The 18,245-nt window shown below is 44.4% G+C and overlaps 2 protein-coding genes across 8 annotated transcripts in view; both read right to left on the bottom strand.

Moving 5' to 3' along the window:
• Nucleotides 1-350: 350 nt before the first annotated feature.
• LOC133136663 (asparagine synthetase [glutamine-hydrolyzing]-like) lies at nucleotides 351-11,883 on the bottom strand. Of its 4 annotated transcripts, XM_061254308.1 has the most exons (13): nucleotides 11,762-11,779; nucleotides 10,062-10,130; nucleotides 8,441-8,706; nucleotides 7,875-8,112; nucleotides 7,445-7,630; nucleotides 5,521-5,622; nucleotides 4,682-4,809; nucleotides 4,432-4,558; nucleotides 3,408-3,514; nucleotides 3,091-3,191; nucleotides 2,440-2,521; nucleotides 1,003-1,158; nucleotides 351-656 (listed from the first exon to the last, which is right to left on the bottom strand). In XM_061254308.1, exons 3-13 carry the CDS (start codon nucleotides 8,687-8,689, stop codon nucleotides 447-449), a joined length of 1,686 nt encoding a protein of 561 aa, XP_061110292.1. In that variant the 5' UTR covers nucleotides 8,690-8,706; nucleotides 10,062-10,130; nucleotides 11,762-11,779; the 3' UTR covers nucleotides 351-446. The 4 variants fall into 4 exon arrangements, with proteins under 4 accessions (XP_061110292.1, XP_061110290.1, XP_061110291.1 ...); XM_061254306.1 differs by lacking the exon at nucleotides 10,062-10,130 and having other exon boundaries at nucleotides 11,762-11,883; XM_061254307.1 differs by lacking the exons at nucleotides 10,062-10,130; nucleotides 11,762-11,779 and adding an exon at nucleotides 10,948-11,650.
• A 4,823-nt stretch (nucleotides 11,884-16,706) lies between these two features.
• anln (anillin, actin binding protein) overlaps nucleotides 16,707-18,245 on the bottom strand; it is a 26,369-nt gene continuing 24,830 nt past the window's right edge. For all 4 annotated transcript variants that reach the window (XM_061256239.1, XM_061256241.1, XM_061256240.1 and 1 more), the window contains one exon: nucleotides 16,707-18,233. In XM_061256239.1, coding sequence (XP_061112223.1) covers nucleotides 18,119-18,233 — 115 coding nt within the window. In that variant the 3' untranslated portion in view covers nucleotides 16,707-18,118. The remainder of the gene's footprint in view (nucleotides 18,234-18,245) is intronic.

Here is an 18,245-nt window from a genome sequence, read left to right as displayed (position 1 = left end):
TTTGTCTTCCGACTTCACTTGCAAAATCCGCGACGGGACTGAGAACTTCCAAGCTGAAGTGACGGTTTTATATCTCAAAATAGCTGTCAATCAAAACGTTCACCCCCAGGGAAGCTGAGCGTCCGGGCGGGGCAAATTTTTTCATAATTTTGACATTTTTATCCAATGACCGTCAAGTTTCGAGGCAAATGAAAAAAACCGTTTCATGCATTGACGCTACGCAAATTTATGACAGGTTAACAAAATCGAGTCAGTCGACTTATGATAAGCATCCGATTCTGAACGAACTCGTCGTCGAGACGAACGTGTCCTTACACATTTGCAGTCAATGAAACGTTAACACAACTGTACATATTTGACCATTTATTTTTTGACATTTCAGGGGAAGCTGAGCTCTGGTGGGGCTACGGACAGGAAGTGCTGTTCCCATGGCGACGCGCGGCCAGTCACTCGCCCTTGTCGGGGTTGTAGATGGCGAGAGTTCTGGCCGAGGGGTCGGTGGCCTTGATCCACCGGGGCATCCAGTAATGGGACAGCCAGCCAGCCCGGCCCGGGTAGTACTTCTCAAACACCTGGCGGTAGTAATAGGCCTCTTTGGTTTTAGGGGTGCAGTGGGGGAACACTTTAGCTGCGCTCTCCAACTGGGCGTCGTTCACCTGCAGGAGAGAGGAAGGAGGACAGAGGGAGAGAAAGAGTTGTACGGAGGGAGAGAAGGAAACGCAGAAAGTATTCCAGACAAGTAGAGAGAGAGTGTGTGTGTGTGTGTGTAAGTATATTAATGTGTATATATGTGTGTGTGTGTGTGTGTGTAAGTATATTAATGTGTATGTGTGTGTGTGTGTAAGAATATTAGTGTATATGTGTGTGTAAGTGTATTAGTGTGTATATATGTATGTGTGTTAGTATATTAGTGTGTGTATGTGTGTGTCTGTAAGTGTATTAGTGTGTATATGTGTGTGTATGTGTAAGTGTATTAGTGTGTATATATGTGTGTGTGTGTACCTCAGTCTCTACATGGTCCTGCAGGTAGCTGAACCAGGACTTCTTGTTGGAGGTCACTCCGTCACTAAAGGCCTCCTTGCGTCTCCATAGGATTTCGTCAGGGATCAAGTTCAGCCCCTTAAACGACTCTCTCAGGAGGTGCTTCTCCACGCCATCCTGATTGGACCACAGTCATGTCAATCACACACCAGGAAGGAACACCACTGCCTCCAACAGACACTATATCATTCATCATTACTGGTGTGTGGATATCATTCATCATTACTGGTGTATGGATATCATTCACCATTACTGGTGTGTGGATATCATTCATCATTACTGGTGTATGGATATAATTCATCATTACTAGTGTATGGATATCATTCATCATTACTGGTGTGTGGATATCATTCATCATTACTGGTGTGTGGATATCATTTACTATTACTGGTGTGTGGGTATCATTCATCATTACTGGTGTGTGGATATCATTCATCATTACTGGTGTGTGGGTATCATTCATCATTACTGGTGTGTGGATATCATTCATCATTACTGGTGTGTGGATATCATTCATCATTACTGGTGTATGGACATCATTTACCATTACTGGTGTATGGATATCATTCATCATTACTGGTGTATGGACATCATTTACTATTACTGGTGTATGGATATCATTCATCATTACTGGTGTGTGGATATCATTCATCATTACTGGTGTGTGGATATCATTCATCATTACTGGTGTGTGGATATCATTCATCATTACTGGTGTGTGGATATCATTCATCATTACTGGTGTGTGGATATCATTCATCATTACTGGTGTGTGGATATCATTCATCATTACTGGTGTGGATATCATTCATCATTACTGGTGTATGGATATCATTCATCATTACTGGTGTGTGGATATCATTCATCATTACTGGTGTGTGGATATCATTCATCATTACTGGTGTATGGACATAATTTACTATTACTGGTGTATGGATATCATTCATCATTACTGGTGTATGGATATCATTCATCATTACTGGTGTGTGGATATCATTCATCATTACTGGTGTGTGGATATCATTCATCATTACTGGTGTGTGGATATCATTCATCATTACTGGTGTATGGATATCATTCATCATTACTGGTGTATGGATATCATTCATCATTACTGGTGTATGGACATAATTTACTATTACTGGTGTATGGATATCATTCATCATTACTGGTGTGTGGATATCATTCATCATTACTGGTGTATGGATATCATTCATCATTACTGGTGTGTGGATATCATTCATCATTACTGGTGTATGGATATCATTCATCATTACTGGTGTGTGGATATCATTCATCATTACTGGTGTGTGGATATCATTCATCATTACTGGTGTGTGGATATTCATCATTACTGGTGTGTGGATATCATGCATCATTACTGGTATCATTGCTCACCTTGGGGGTCCTCAGCTCTGCAGGTAAGGACAGGTAATATGCACAAAATCTGTGATCCAGGAAAGGGACTCTGAGCTCTAAACTGGAGGAAGGTATGCAGACGCGTTTTGAATATACTTTTGCCGTATGAAAATGTGAAGGTTTTATATTGAGATCTGTGACTTTTTTGGAAATTTGTGTATAATCAGAAACTGCAGGGAAAGCTGAGAAGGCATGATCACATACCGTGTGCGAGTTATAGGTGTGCTGTCATACCTGCGTGTGAGAGACGTGCGTGTAACACGTGTGTGTGTAAGAGAGACGTGTGTCTAACACGTGTGTGTGTACATGAGATGTGCGTGTAACACGTGTGTGTACGTGAGACGTGCGTGTAACACGTGTGTGTACGTGAGACGTGCGTGTAACACGTGTGTGTACGTGAGACGTGCGTGTAACACACGTGTGAGAGAGAGACATGCGTGTAACACGTGGGTGTGTGTGTGAGACGTGCGTGTAACACGTGTGTGTGTGTGAGAGAAACGTGTGTCTAACACGTGTGTGTACATGAGACGTGCGTGTAACACGTGTGTGTACGTGAGACGTGCATGTAACACACGTGTGTGTGTTTGTGTGTGTGAGAGAGACATGTGTGTAACACGTGTGTTCTCGTACCCGTGTGCGGCAGTGGTGCGGTCGGCTCTCAGCGCATCAAACAGGTAGAGCTCCCTCATCAGCCTCTCACTCTCCTCTGCTGCTGCCTCAGGAGAAGGGGCCTGGACCAATCAGAGAAGAGTATCATTCACTTGCCTCTGGACCAATCAAAAAAGAGAATGAATTTACACCCCTCTGGACCAATCAGAACAGCATTCATTCCCTCCCCTCTGACCAATCAGAACGTGTTATCAACTTTTTTGATTACACTCTGACCCGTTTCACAGTGATTTCTACAGTAGTGATTTTTACAGTAGTGATTTCCACAGTAGCCTTGCCTTGTGGAAGTAGATGTAGCCCTGGGTCAGCTCATCCGATCCTTCCCCAGAGAAGATCACCACACTGTCAGTCTTCGCACGGATGTACTTGGCCACCAGATACATCCCTGCAGAGAGGGTGGGGGGGGGGGGGGGGGGGGATATACTATGCATATTACTGTACACACATACAAGTAATGCATACATTTAATCAGTAATAAAATAACACAGCACCCTTGCTCTTCACCATTGGCTACACAGATGGGTTAATGCATTTTTGGGCACATGGAACAGTGGGGTGAGCACATGATCAAAAACCGCTCCCTGGCCCTCTGGGAGGAAATGCCTTCCCAGCGCTCCGACGCCAGGACTCCCAAAAGGAGCGTTCCGCTGTAAATCTGAGCCTTTTTCCCCGGACTCGCTTCTATAGCAACTGCCACTTCCTTTGTTGTTCTTTTTCATTCTTTTTCCTAAAAAAACACTGAAATTACAGGAGATAAATTCTAAACCCTTTTCATAGCTTCTTTACCACAGTAGCTTTTCATGGAATGTAACCCAGCACAGAAAAGAGTGACCAGACAAAGCTCTGCACTGTGACCATTATGGATGGCAGCACATTTGGCCGCCGTCCAGTGGGCATCCGGTTTCTGGCCAGAAGTATTCGGAGAACTTTGAGAATTACAGGTTTCCATCTGGTGATAGTTGGAAGATATCGTAACATAACCTGGCATAGTTTTGCCTTGCACCAATGTTGGTTTTAACACATTTACATTTCCACATTTCCAAACAGAGGGAAACTACTTTATTGAATGCATTGTTTGAAAAATCACAAATTATATATTTCATTACCAAACTAAAGGACTTAATTAGACTGATCCAGTGGCCTTTGGGTCGGATTAGGCAGACTGGCCTTTGGGTCGGATTAGGCAGACTGGCCTTTGGGTCGGATTAGGCAGACTGGCAAGAACGCTGTGGAGAGAAGGCATCTTTTTTTATATGAAAAAATTATGGAAGAACACTTTAAAGTTCTCCTTGTATTTCTTACCGACGGACGCGCGTACGGTGGTGATGTCGTACGTCTCCAGGTGGTAGATGACTTCCTGGATGGCCCGGATGCCCTCCTCAGGGGTGAAGTTCACCTCGTGGTGTTCGCTGCCAATGTGTGCCGCCACCTAGGGGACGGGAGGGGAAAGGCAACACAGAGTCAACTGGTGTTGTCTCTCTCTCCCACCCTCTGACTCGGTCACACCCACACACATGCAGGCACACACACACACATGCAGGCACACACAGACCTTGCGGGCTGCCAGGATATCAGGGCTGTCCTCTGTGCCGATGGCGAAGGTCTGTACTGGGTACTTCAGCTCATCCTCCTTCCCCAGCTTCACCAGCGTCGCGGCAACCAGACTAGAGTCCAGCCCACCTGGGGAGGGAGGACACGATTACCACAGGCTCTTCCCAATCACTTATTTTTCACCTCCTTCCTGTCCTCGCCTCCTTTCCTAGCTCTTAGCTCCACCAATCAGGTGAGGAAAGGAAGGCAAAAAAGGAGGTGAAGACCCGAGAATCGAGAAAACAGGACTCGGTCAAATACAAATAGGAAATGTCCGTTACCGAAGTGGATCCACAGGTCGATAATTTATACGTCACGCTTTCCGAAACAATACTTCCGCAAAGGAAGCTTATGTTTCCTTGCTCAAGAAATCTTCTCTTGGGTCTGTGAAGGAACATTTAACGGATTCGAATTTCCTTAAAAATGTCCGGGTAAGGGAAGGAACAAGGAGACGGGGAAGGATGAAACAAGAGAATCGAATGAGCCCCATGACTACCACACAAGTGTACACACACACACACACACACACAAACACTCAGTCACCTACCTGGTAATGTCACCAGTAACATCTGCAATTTCTGTAATTATACAGACCTGATCACAAAGCTATCTCCGATGAGTTGGACTCAAGCTAAAAGCTAAAACCACTTTCACAGATCAAATGCCAAGAACCAGTGAATGACGAAAATATGGATACTGGGGATTCAGGTTGAGACACACAGGTGATCTCTTACCCGACAGAATGTCAGAGGCAGGTTAGGAGGGGGTGGCTCCAGTAGAGACACACAGGTGAGCTCTTACCTGACAGCAGGCAGCCGATCCTCCGGTGGGCCATCAGCCTCTTCCTCACGGCGTTCTCAAACAGGACTCTGAGGTTGCTCTTTACCGTCTCCAGCTCGAACCCTGGGTAAGCACACAGCACAATATATCATACACCTGCACTAGTGTAGTTGACATACATTACATTACATTAATGGCATTTGGCAGACACTCTTATCCAGAGTGACGTACAACAAAGTGCATACCCCTACCCAAGGATAAGTGCGCTGAAAGACCGTAGAGGGAAGTACAATTTCAACTGCTACCTGCACAACGAAGATAAGGACCAGGGCCTATTTGATCATCTGAATTTCTTTTCTTTTTTTTATCGTAGTACCACAACACGCAAATGTATGAACAATGTATGACAATGTACACACAAAAAACTGTACAAAGTTGTGTTCCCCAGTGTCCTGGCTAAAGTCCCTATCTGCCACCTAATCATCCCCTAGTTTAATTGCCTAAAAACTGTTCTCTCTGTCCCCAAAAGCTGATTCGCGGTGAGCTCTCCGGCACAAAATGGCTGCCGTGCACTGCCCAGGTGCGTGCTACACATTGGAGCCCTGTTGTTTTTGCTAGGATTTTCTACCTTTTCGCCTCAAATAACCGTGAGCTGGAATGGGCCAGAATCACCAAACTTTTTCCTAAAAACACTGAAATTACAGAAGATAAATTCTAAACCCTTTTCATAGCTTCTTTACCACAGTAGCTTTTCATGGAATGTAACCCAGCACAGAAAAGAGTGACAAGACAAAGCTCTGCACTGTGGCCATTATGGATGGCAGCACATTTGGCCACCGTCCAGTGGGCATCCGGTTTCTGGCCAGAAGTATTTGGAGAACTTTGAATTACAGGTTTCCATCTGGTGATAGTTGGAAGATATCGTAACATAACCTGGCATAGTTTTGCCTTGCACCAATGTTGGTTTTAACACATTTCCTCCTTCCTCTCACAGGTCCAAACAGAGGGAAACTACTTTATTTAATGCATCGTTAGAAAAATCACAAATTATATATTTAATTACCAAACTAAAGGACTTAATTTAGACTGATCCAGTGGCCTTTGGGTCGGATTAGACAGACTGGCCGACGGGGTGTCTGGGCTGACAGAGCATTTTTGTTTTTAAAAGGCGGTTGCCATGGCACGCCTCTGCCTGATCCCCCAATAACTAACAACAGTTACAGCAGGTAACTGTTTTTGTACAAAAAACTGTACAAAGTTGTGTTCCCCAGTGTCCTGGCTAAAGTCCCTATCAGCCACCTAATCATCCCCTAGTTTAATTGCCTAAAAACTGTTCTCTCCCTCCCCAAAAGCTGATGTGTGGTGAGCTCTCTGGCACAAAATGGCTGCCGTGCATTGCCCAGGTGCGTGCTACACATTGGAGCCCTGTTGTTTTTGCTAGGATTTTCTACCTTGTCGCCTCAAATAACCGTGAGCTGGAACGGGCCAGAATCACCAAACTTGTTAGGCTTGTTTGGATGGCTTAACTCTCGGATCCATTAAATTGTGTTGCAGATTGAACACCGGGGGGCGCTGTACTGCACACTGACATTCATAATCCCAGGCCCCACTCCGCATTTGCCCAAGAGTCACAACATTTGGTGTACAAACCCCCTCTCCTCATGAGAAACAATTTTGTCTCAGGGACCTGCCATAGTCTGCCATATTAAAATTCCTTTGCGAATTCATAGTAAAAATAAATTTAAAAAAATAAATGTATATGGCTTCTTCTACAAATAATTAGTAATTTACACAGAGTTTGGTATTTTGTCTCATCTGACAAACATTTAGACGGATATTACTTTCCTAGTGGTTACGTCAAAACATGGCCAAATGACAAGCCAATGAAATTACAGTGGGCATTTTGACAAAAATGGTGTGGTTACACTGTAGTGGGCGGAGCTACCTGAAATTAGGCCTCTGACGCTGTCGTGGACGGCATGTTTGGGCTCGTCGGTGCAGCTGTGGAAACGCTTGAGCTGAACAGACTCCACCTTCCCGCTGGTCTTCAGGGTGAAGACCTCAAAGTGTCCCGGGGGGAAGGGGATGATCTCGGGGGGGCTGGCCATGGAGTGGGTGATCTCCGTCAGGCCTGGGACACACGCAAATATTTAATATTACAACACTCAATTTCAGTCCATTAAATTCAGTACATTGAACGGTCCATTTTTTTTTTCAATTAGTGAACTGAATTTCACTCAATTTCCTGAATTCCCCATATTTAATTGGAGCTGAATCTAAACAATGGATTTGAAAAATAGAAAGTGATTTCTTATATACTGGGCGTCCCTCTCGGGACCCTCTTGGGACCACAGAACTTATCTTCCGAGCCCCACCTTTGGCTTCAGAGCAGACGGCCAGGAAGCCGTCATCAGTCAGCATGTGGAACATCGGCCGCACCCCAAGGGTGTCTCGCCCCAGGCAGACCTTCCTGTTTGCCGTGTCCAGCAGGATGAAGGCGAAGACGCCGTCCAGCAGAGTAGCCATCTTCTCAATCCCAAAACGCTCGTAGAGGTGCAGCAGGATCTCCCCGTCCACCTTAGTCTGGTACTCAAACTCAAACTTCTCCTTCAGCTGCAGGGGGGAGACCGCTGATCAGAAGTGTGTTGCATAATAGCTATGGAACTGGACTGGAAACTGACATAGTTATAGGTTCAAATCCCAGGTGCACCTTTGAGGAATGTCCTTAATCTTAAATTTGATTCTATATGGTCTTCAATAAAGTAAAAATTTTAAATTGCGAGAATTTAGTTACTAAACACAATTTCCTGGTACCATTGTCAGCAAATGGGACAGAATCAACCTTTCAGTGGTTTATCTGAAACTACTAACAAAATTATCCAATATGTGGCCACATCAGTTCCTGCCATTAAGTTCATCCAGAAGGAAGCGTATTACATACCCGCAGGTGGTTGTAGATCTCTCCGTTGTAGCAGAGCCACAGGAAGGGGAACTTCTTGACCCTAAGAGGCTGCATGCCATACAGGCGGTCCACGATGGCCAGCCGGTGGAACCCGAAGCAGCAGTTGGTGAAGCTGTTGACGTTCTCGAAGCGGAAGGCGTCGGGCCCACGGTGGGCGATCTTCATGGCGCTGGTGCACTGCGTGGAGAGGCAGTCGTCGCTGCCGAACAGCGCCCAAATCCCACACATGTCTGCGAGTGGGGAGCCTGCATTCAGGGGTCAGAGTTCAGGGGTCACACGGCAGTTTACAGTAGTTTTGACCAAGACCATCCAAACACTCTTTACAGGAAAACAGGAAATTTAAAAAGGGGGGGGAAACGCAGGAAAAGTCCAGGGGTCATGCTATGTGTTTCATGCACCCATTAATTGAAAATGGCTGAAGAATTGTGACAATTAGCACAACCCAGGTGGCTGGAGCAAAATACTAGGGAGGACTTTCCTTTCTGAACCTGGACTTTCCGCCTGAGGTCCCAATTTCTCACTCAATTTCCCAAAACTTGTTCCTCCCCCCCACCAGATGTAATCACCCCCACCCCACATCCTGTGATGTGTCTTAATTTATGGCAATAGCCATTTGGTCCATTGTTTCCAATGAGGGACAGGGTATGTGCTTACATTTTCCCTCAGTTGTTAGTTCTTGTGAATTTGTACTAGGGGAACAGAACCACTAGTTCTTCTACTGTATCAAACTACCCATTTGAAACCAAGACGTACCTGCATTTATTTTTCTACTGACAATTGTACGGATGAATACATTTAATCGTTGAAAAACTCTACAGGCATTAGTGAAATAGACAACCTAGCCAGGCTCATTAATATGCAGGTACGGAAAGCAAGGCATTACATGTCAACGTCCTTTTTGTTTGTGCCATGAAACTAATCAGACCGGATCTTTTCCAGGGGCGGGGTGTTTACTAAATGTGTGAATGAATGTACATTTTTTATTTGCTTTATCTAGCTGTATATGTAGCCTATTTTTAAACTGGCGAAAACTATCCTACAAACCGTTAACTCGTCGTCAATGAGGTCGAATTGTGGAAAACTAGTTTTTAGAACTAAAAATATGTGATTTAAGACACTAAAACTGGATTGAAAAAAACAACAAAAAACAGTGGAATGGAAACGCCCCAGTAAGCTTCTTTATGTGTCCATCAGTTCATTAGATACACAACCTACCGAGATAATCATCACAGCAGCTAAACTGTACGCAAAATCGTATGATCGGCGGGCTACTACTATATTGTAGTACTCATTCATTTTAAAGTAACGACGCCCGTGAGCAAGCCTTCATCGATGCACGATAAATTCGGAATCACTCGTTCACAACTTGAGAGGTTAAATAGAAAATAAGTCGATTACTTTGATTTCGCACCGGTCATCTAAATCGAATAGTTCTTGCGGGCTCGTTACTGAAGAGCGTTGTTAATTATTTGGTGACACTGCCTGGCACACAGTTATGATATAATATTTGTTCAAGTTAAGTCTTGGAGCATCCAAGTTAATATATTACATGTGACACAAACTACTTATTAGCAGCGTTAAAACCAACAGTTCGGCTTACCTTACAGTTCCTGAATGAAAGCTGGAGTTGTGCAGTGCTAAACTCTGTTCTGGCCAGCCCGACGGTAGCCTACGTTGGATGATGAAATGTTGCACGCTGCTCAGTGAAGCTGCCCACAGACTTCCGGTTTTAGGATGCCGGTTTGTATTTGCTTGTGTCTAGCAAGTTAAAAGTACGTTTTTTCGGCTGTGTGTCGTGAGCCAGAACGGCGAGCTGACAGCAAATGTTCCATAAAAGTTGAAAAAAGTTCAATAAAATGTCAAAAGACCACGAGTCCCCGAGAGGTGAAAACCAAAAGTCCCGGAACTGATTTAACGCCAAACTGGTGCGCAGCCTCCGTCGAAGCAAAGTCTTACTACGCCACACGTGTGGAGTTTAGCGGAGGGGCTATAGCCTACACAACATGTGCCAACTCACCCCACACATCTGGGGAACAAACAATAAGGTGATATTCTCCTACACATAAGGTCCACTTGAGTGATCGCAAATCGCGCCAATCAAATCTGATGTTAAAACGCATCCTTTAGATAAGGACGGGTCCTGAAGCATTCGACGCGCTTTCGATCTGTCGCCCACGCCTGCTTCGTGAGCCCAAACAGCGAACTGACAGCAAATGTTCCATAAAGGTTGAAAAAACTTCAATAAAATGTCAAAAGACCACGAGTCCCCGAGAGGTGTGCGTTGAAAGTGTGTAAAGTAAGAGCGGATGTCTGAGGGCTGGGGGCACCCGCTGACAGCTGGTAGACACATGGACACGGACCCTAACAAATGTCCCCTTGACATACTGAAATGTCAAAAAAATATATATATTTTTAATTAACAATTCTCTTAAAATATCCGCGTGCACTGGGCATTGGCAGTGTTACAAACCGACAGCTCGACTTACCTTACAGTTCCTGAATGAAAACGAGTTGTGCAGTGCTAAGCTCTGCCCTGGCTAGCCCGACGGTTGCCTACGCTGGATGATGAAATGTTGCACGCTACTCAAATGAAGCTGCCGAACAGTCTTCCGGTTTTAGGACGGCGGTTTGTATTTGCTTGTGTCTAGCAAGTTAAAAGTACATTTTTTCGGCTGTGTTTAATTTTTTAGAATTCTGACCACAGCGGAAGCCTCATATAACTAGTGAATTTAGAATTCAGAAAGTCTACCTCGAAATCTGTGTTAAATTCAAAACTAAGTAATACTGGTACAGGCAATGAGTTATAAAAAAGAAAATGCAAATATTTTGAAAGTGAATACTGAATGATTATTTACATTACTTTTTTTAATTAATAGAAAAATAACTATTCATTTATATTTTTATTGAGTGATCGCAAATCGCGCCAATCAAATATGATGTTAAAACGCATCCTTTAGATAAGGACGGGTCCTGAAGCAATCGACACGCTTTCGATCTGCCGCCCACGCCTGCTTCGTGAGCCCAAACAGCGAACTGACAGCAAATGTTCCATAAAGGTTGAAAAAACTTCAATAAAATGTCAAAAGACCACGAGTCCCCGAGAGGTGTGTGTTAAGTGTGTAAAGTAAGAGCGGATGTCTGAGGGCTGGGGGCTCCCGCTGACAGCTGGTAGACACATGGCCACGGACCCTAACAAATGTCCCCTTGACATACTGAAATGTCTAAAAAAAAAAAAAAGGTATGGCTTTATTAACAATTCTCTTTGCATTGGCAGTGCTACAAACCGACAGCTCGGCTTACCTTACAGTTCCTGAATGAAAGTTGGAGTTGCAGTGCTAAACTCAGCCCGACGGTTGCCTACGCTGGATAATGAAATGTTGCACGCTGCTCAGTGAAGCTGCCCATAGACTTCCGGTTTTAGGATGGCGGTTTGTATTTGCGATTCTTTGTCTAGCAAGTTAAAAGTCCGTTCTTTCTGCTCTGTTTAAATTATTAGAATTTTGACCATAGCGGAACCCTCATATTACTAGCGAATTTAGAATTTATAAAGTCTACCTCGAAATCTGTGTTAAATTCAAAACGAAGTAATACTGGTACAGGCAATGAGTTATACAAATAAAATACGAATATTTTGAAACTGTGAATAATGAATTATTATTTACATTACTTTTTTAAATGAATAAAAAAACAATATATAATGTATTATATATAAATTACATTATTGGATTATAATCTGAATTCGTGTTCATGTTGTTAAAAAATGTTGGTAAATTGTTACATTATTTACTTTGATGTCGTTGAACAAACATTCTCAGAAAAGAACTGTCCAGAGGTTTTTTATGTTGGCCTACTGGTGGACTCCTATTTTAAGGAACAGTCTACTAAAAAGTGCGAATATGCGTCTTCTACATTCGTCTATAGTTTCTGAATTAGGGGAGTTTCACTTCTTTGTGTTATCACACAAATTGTTTCTCGTATGAAACTCTGACATGCACTGGAAATATTGATGTTTGAAAATAAGGCAATACGAGTCTCCCTACAAATCACTCTTCTGCAAAACCAAAGGAGTCTGACTCGGTGGGGTGGAATGGGTTACTTAGAATGTGTACAATATAAATAAGAAATGAATTTTGATAATGAATTTGCCCTTGGCATTGTGGCCTGGATGTACCCCCTGCACCTTCCCCATTATTTCCATAATACGGATCACAAATTGTGCTCTTCTGTGAAAGCGGAGCATTCAAACGGATTATATATTCATGACGACTTGCAAGGATCAATAAACAATTAAAAAGCGTATATTCTAAACTTTATTGTGAAATTTCCAGCTCTGGTGATTACCGGATGTCACCTTTTTTTTTTTCGACAGTCTTACATGATGCGACCGCAAGACGCTGTTGCATCATATTAATGTGATTCGGAGTAATCGTTAGCTAGTTAGGCTAGCTATATCAGTTTTAATATTTTCTATTATCTGTATCTTTTGCGAATTAAACTGCCTCTTGTATAGCCATGTGATTTTATTGTCAAGAAACATTTTCAGATGTTTTTGCACGGAGACGCTGTGAATGCACAATTAATCGTAACTTAAAAAAATTTTTTTTTTTTGTGTCCCCGGTATCTTGGGCAAGCAGTATGATTGATCTGGGTGCCGTGTGTTTTGGGGCCAGTTTGATCTATAACAGGGGAGTATTGGTACCCTTGTATTTTTCCAGAGGTGTCAGGTTTCCCCCTGTTGCTTATTTCATACTTTATTTAGGCATATGGGGATGGGATATGAGATGGGGGGGGGGGTGGAGTAGCGAGTCTTCGTCTTCTTCCCTGAGTAGGCTGTTACACTAAAGACTTGGCTGTAACAAGAGGAGAGGATAGCATCAAGATGAACCAAATATTCACTAAAGTGGTATGTGTGTATACGCGCATAATTTTCAGGTCGGCGTTTATGAGTGATATTGGGCGGTAGCTAGATGGGAGTGTAGGGTCTTTGTCTGGCTTAAAGATGAGGTTTATATTTGCACAGTTCATGTTAGGGGAAAGTCTGGAGGTTTCTGCTGTCCAGGACAATCCACTTTCACACACGTGTAAAACACCATGAGTAGATTTACGTATGTTGAGTATATGTAACTTCCATTCTATGGAAGGTTGGTGCAAGCATAGGCCAGAATGTTTTGTAGAATTCTGCTGGGAAGCCGTCTGGGCCTGGGGCTTTCCCATTGGGCATGTGTTCGAGAGCCTCCTGGAGATCTGTTATTGATTCCAAAAGTTAATCGTAACTTTTATGTGTAACATTCAAATCACGGTTTAAGCGCTCAGTGTGAATTTAACTATAACTGGAAAGGAAACGGGTTTCCATTCAATTCGGTTCTTATATTACAGTTCAGAGGTTACACGTGATATTGTGCAGTACTTTCCCGGTATGCCTCCGTGAGAGGGTAAGCATCTCTGCATACTTTAAGACAGTATGACACAGAAAACCATGCTTTATATAGGGTTTGGAAAAGAGAGTAGGCGCGAAACTCCGTTATATAGCCCACACAGTTGGCACACTTGTATCTAGCTGTTAATTGTTCTTAATCATACATTTTTAATGCGTTGTGATGATTACCCTTCAAACTACATGAACTAGCTAAGCATGTCACGAGGAATAAATGGAAATAAAATAAGTGCTGGAATATTACTCATTTTGTGCAATGTCCTAGAAAAAAGATTACCTTAGAGAGATTACCAAATCTTAAAGTTGAGTTGCCAAAGGTTAGAATGGCCCTTTTGCCAGTTGATTCAAAGGTGCAACTCACACGATACTTAGAAAGTCAACATCTTCCAATTGACCCAATTTAAATTCCAAGAGCAACACTCCACTTTGCTCTTTGCTAAACAGATCCACTGCTGTGAATAGTCAGAGAAAATATTCAGATTTCAGGATAATGAGATACAGAAGACGACATGCAGAAGTAAATTTGATTTCATCACCTAACACGGATTAAACCATACCTCCAGACAAATCAGTCTGTAAAAATGGCAACTACTCAATCCGAACTCATCCCTCCGCCCAGTAGGAATCCCAGAAGGCTCTGTACCAGTATCCATGCCCTTGATATCTTCATGATCTCCAGACTCTCGGATGCTTGCCAAAAACTCACACTGCCTTCTGTACGAGGATGACGGTTTTATACTCAAGTTTTTCCGTTCTCCATGCACCTACACTTTTACATTACATGACATTATTGGCATTTGGCAGACGCTCCTGTCCAGAGCGACGTACAACAAAGTGCATACCCATGACCAGAAACACTACGTAAATCACAAAGACAACAATTAAGGTTCACAGGGAGGAAGGGAGGGACAGGTGCTGCTTGAAGAGGTGCGTCTTCAGTTTGCGCTTGAAGGTGGGAAGAGTTCAGTTCTGACCTCAACGGGGAGTTCGTTCCACTACCGTGGAGCCAGAACAGACAGTAGTCGTGAGTGTGAGGTGGAGGTTCGGAGAGGGGGAGGTGCCAAGCGGCCTGTGGAGGTTGAATGAAGGGGTCTGGCAGGGGTGTAGAGTCTGATGATTTTTTGGAGGTAAGCTGGGGAAGACCCCTTAACTGCTTGGAAGGCTAGCACCAATGTTTTGAATTTGATGCGAGCCATGACAGGCAGCCAGTGGAGGGAAGTAAGCAGGGGGGTGACGTGTGAGTATTTGGGAAGGTTGAAGACCAGACGAGCTGCTGCATTCTGGATGGGGAGGCCAGCCAAGAGGGAATTGCAGTAGTCCAGGCGGGACAGAACCATCGCTTGGACCAGGAGCTGGGTCGAGTAGGGGGTGAGAAAGGGGCGGATTCTCCGTATGATGTATAGGAAGAACCTGCATGACCGGGTCACCGCCGCAATGTTCTCGGAAAGGGACTGTCTGCTGTCCATCCCCACGCCGAGGTTCCTTGCACTGGGTGATGGCGTGAGTGTGGTATTCCTGAGGGAAATGGAGAGATCCAGGTGGGGAGAGGTATTAGCAGGGATGAATATCATTTCAGTCTTGCCTGGGTTGAGCTTTAGATAGAGGTTGTCCATCCAGCTCTGGATGTCACTCAGGCAAGCAGAGATACGGGCAGAAACCTGTGTATCAGATGGTGGGAAAGAGATGAAGAGTTGGGCATCATCCGCATAGCAGTGGTAGGATAGCCTATGTGCAGTGATCACAGGGCCAAGGGAACGAGTGTAAAGAGAAAAAAGAAGCGGGCCTAGGACTGAGCCCTGAGGAACTCCTGTGGCAAGGGGCCGAGGTGTCGATACCGTACCAGCCCAGGCAACCTGGAAGGAGCGACCAGAGAGGTAGGACTCAATCCAGTCCAGGGCTGTGCCACAGATGCCCGTTGCTGACAGGGCGGACAGGAGGATGGAGTGATCCACAGTGTCGAAGGCAGCAGAGAGATCCCATCATAGCTAACCCACCGTTTGCAGTTATTCATCAGTACAAATATCTAGGACTAACTCTTGACACATACCAGAGTGTTAAACCACATAAAAATAAAAATAAATGTTTTTAACTGTCCAAAAATGAAGTGATACTCTCATCAGGTAGAGCTGCCATTACTCCATAGCCCTGCAGACGTCAACCTCCCGCAGTCCCCTGTACCTGATCAGTTCTGAACCTTATGGAACCCTTATGGGTCAAAACCGATGGCTCACTATGGACCAACACTCATCTGCCAGTAAAGACTTACCGGGCCCATAACCCACAAAATAATCCAGTTTAAAACAATTATGGTACCGGGCCACGTGGAACTCGCTCGCACATCCACAGCCACGAAACACTTAAGACACGTCAAAATACTTACCTCTCGCTCATACCGGCTAGTTTTGTCCCATGATCAAACATTTTTTAATATCATCATGATGTGCACGTGTATTCCCTTCGTTTAACTTCGTTTCTTCGTTTTAGGCCTTTTTCAGCTTTATTGGACAGTATATAGTATAGAGAGACAGGAAGAACGGGAGCGAGAGAGAGGAAGACATGCGACAAATGTCAGGTGGTCGGATTCGAACCGCCGACGTCGCGGCTCGCAATGAGCATGCGGTCAGTGCTCTACAGGCTGCGCCACCGAGACACCCCAACTTCGTTTCTTTTCTGTTCTAAATCGACCATCAGACAGGAACCCGCTGAAACACACCGTCTGAGTTGAGCCAGTCGGGGCTACGGCTCTTTTTAAACATTGTTTTTAATCCTGTGAAAATAAAAAACGGAAATAAAATGAAAGGACACACAAAATGGTGTTAAAGCGTTTGGCATTTATTGGAGAATCTTCCAAATAAAACTGCCTGAGTAACTCTGGAGTGTTCATTGTGAAGGAAGGAGGTTTCTGCAGCGTTTAGTAATTTAAAATGACGCATTCGGTGCTCCGGACAGTCACACTAACATTCCCGGAAATGCAATAAGACACCGTCCGCTGGCAAAAACAATCCCGCCCGCTTAGCCGTTCAACACATACAATCAACACACGTAAACAACCACAGATATAAAAAGGGTTAGTATTGTCAGAAACATGTTAGGGTAGATAAACGACAGACCGTCGCATTAATAAAAGTGTGCTTTCATAAAGATTATATATCATAACCCCCCTCTGCTCACTGGGGTAATTTTATATGAACATAAATTAAGCAGGTTGCTTAGCAGATATATCCCAGGATAGTTAGCTTTAACCATATAAAGTCCATTAACTATAGACATTAAAACAGTCACACGCATACACACACACACATAAAAACAAATAAAAGCCTCTCTTAGCAGTAGTGTACACAGCTTATCAGGACGATCAAACCATGGCGTGCCAATGGCGCAAAAAAAATAAATAAAAAAAAATAAAAAATAAAAAGCAGCCCAGCGTGTTAAATATTCAGCTCTGCTGTAATAGGGCAGTCGCATAGAAACCTGAAAACCAAAAGACCCGGAACTGATTTAAGGCCAAGCTGGTGTGCAGCCTCTGTCGCAGCGAAATCTAACTACGCCACACGTGTGGAGTTTAGCGGAGGGGCTATAGCCTACACAACATGTGCCAACTCACCCCACACATCTGGGGAACAAACAATAAGGTGATATTCTCCTACACATAACGTCCACTTGAGTGATCGCAAATCGCGCCAATCAAATCTGATGTGAAAACGCATCCTTTAGATAAGGACGGGTCCTGAAGCATTCGACGCGCTTTCGATCTGTCGCCCACGCCTGCTTCGTGAGCCCAAACAGCGAACTGACAGCAAATGTTCCATAAAGGTTGAAAAACGTTCAATTAAATGTAAAAATGGAAAAAGACCACGAGTCCCCGAGAGGTGTGTGTTAAGTGTGTAAAGTAAGAGCGGATGTCTGAGGGCTGGGGGCTCCCGCTGACAGCTGGTAGACACATGGACACGGACCCTAACAAATGTCCCCTTGAAATACTGAAATGTCTAAAAAAACAGGTATGGCTTTATTAACATTTCCCCCGGTTTCAGTGAATTTTCAGTGTCCATTTTAAAACAATGCTCTTAAAATAGGCGTGTGCACTCGCTCCAGATCATCCGATACACTCGCTCCAGATGATCCGATATTGCGCCCGTGGTGAACTCCTGCGAGTGCCAGGGCCACTGCGTGAGGGCCGCAGGGAGCGGAGAGCGCCGGGGCCTCCGGGCCACCAGGGGGCGCCCTCACAGCGGCCGGTAGCAGGAGTCCGGCTGCCACATGCGCAGGTCCAGCAGGATCTGGTTCAGCTTCTGCATCCACAGGTTACGCTCAGCCTTGGTGTCTGCGCTCAGCCAGTTCCTGTAGGAGCAC

This window comes from Conger conger, chromosome 9 (genome assembly GCF_963514075.1).
Source record: "Conger conger chromosome 9, fConCon1.1, whole genome shotgun sequence".
NCBI lineage: Eukaryota > Metazoa > Chordata > Actinopteri > Anguilliformes > Congridae > Conger > Conger conger.
Note: the sequence above shows the minus strand (reverse complement) of the source record. Positions and strands in the feature narration are given on the sequence as shown.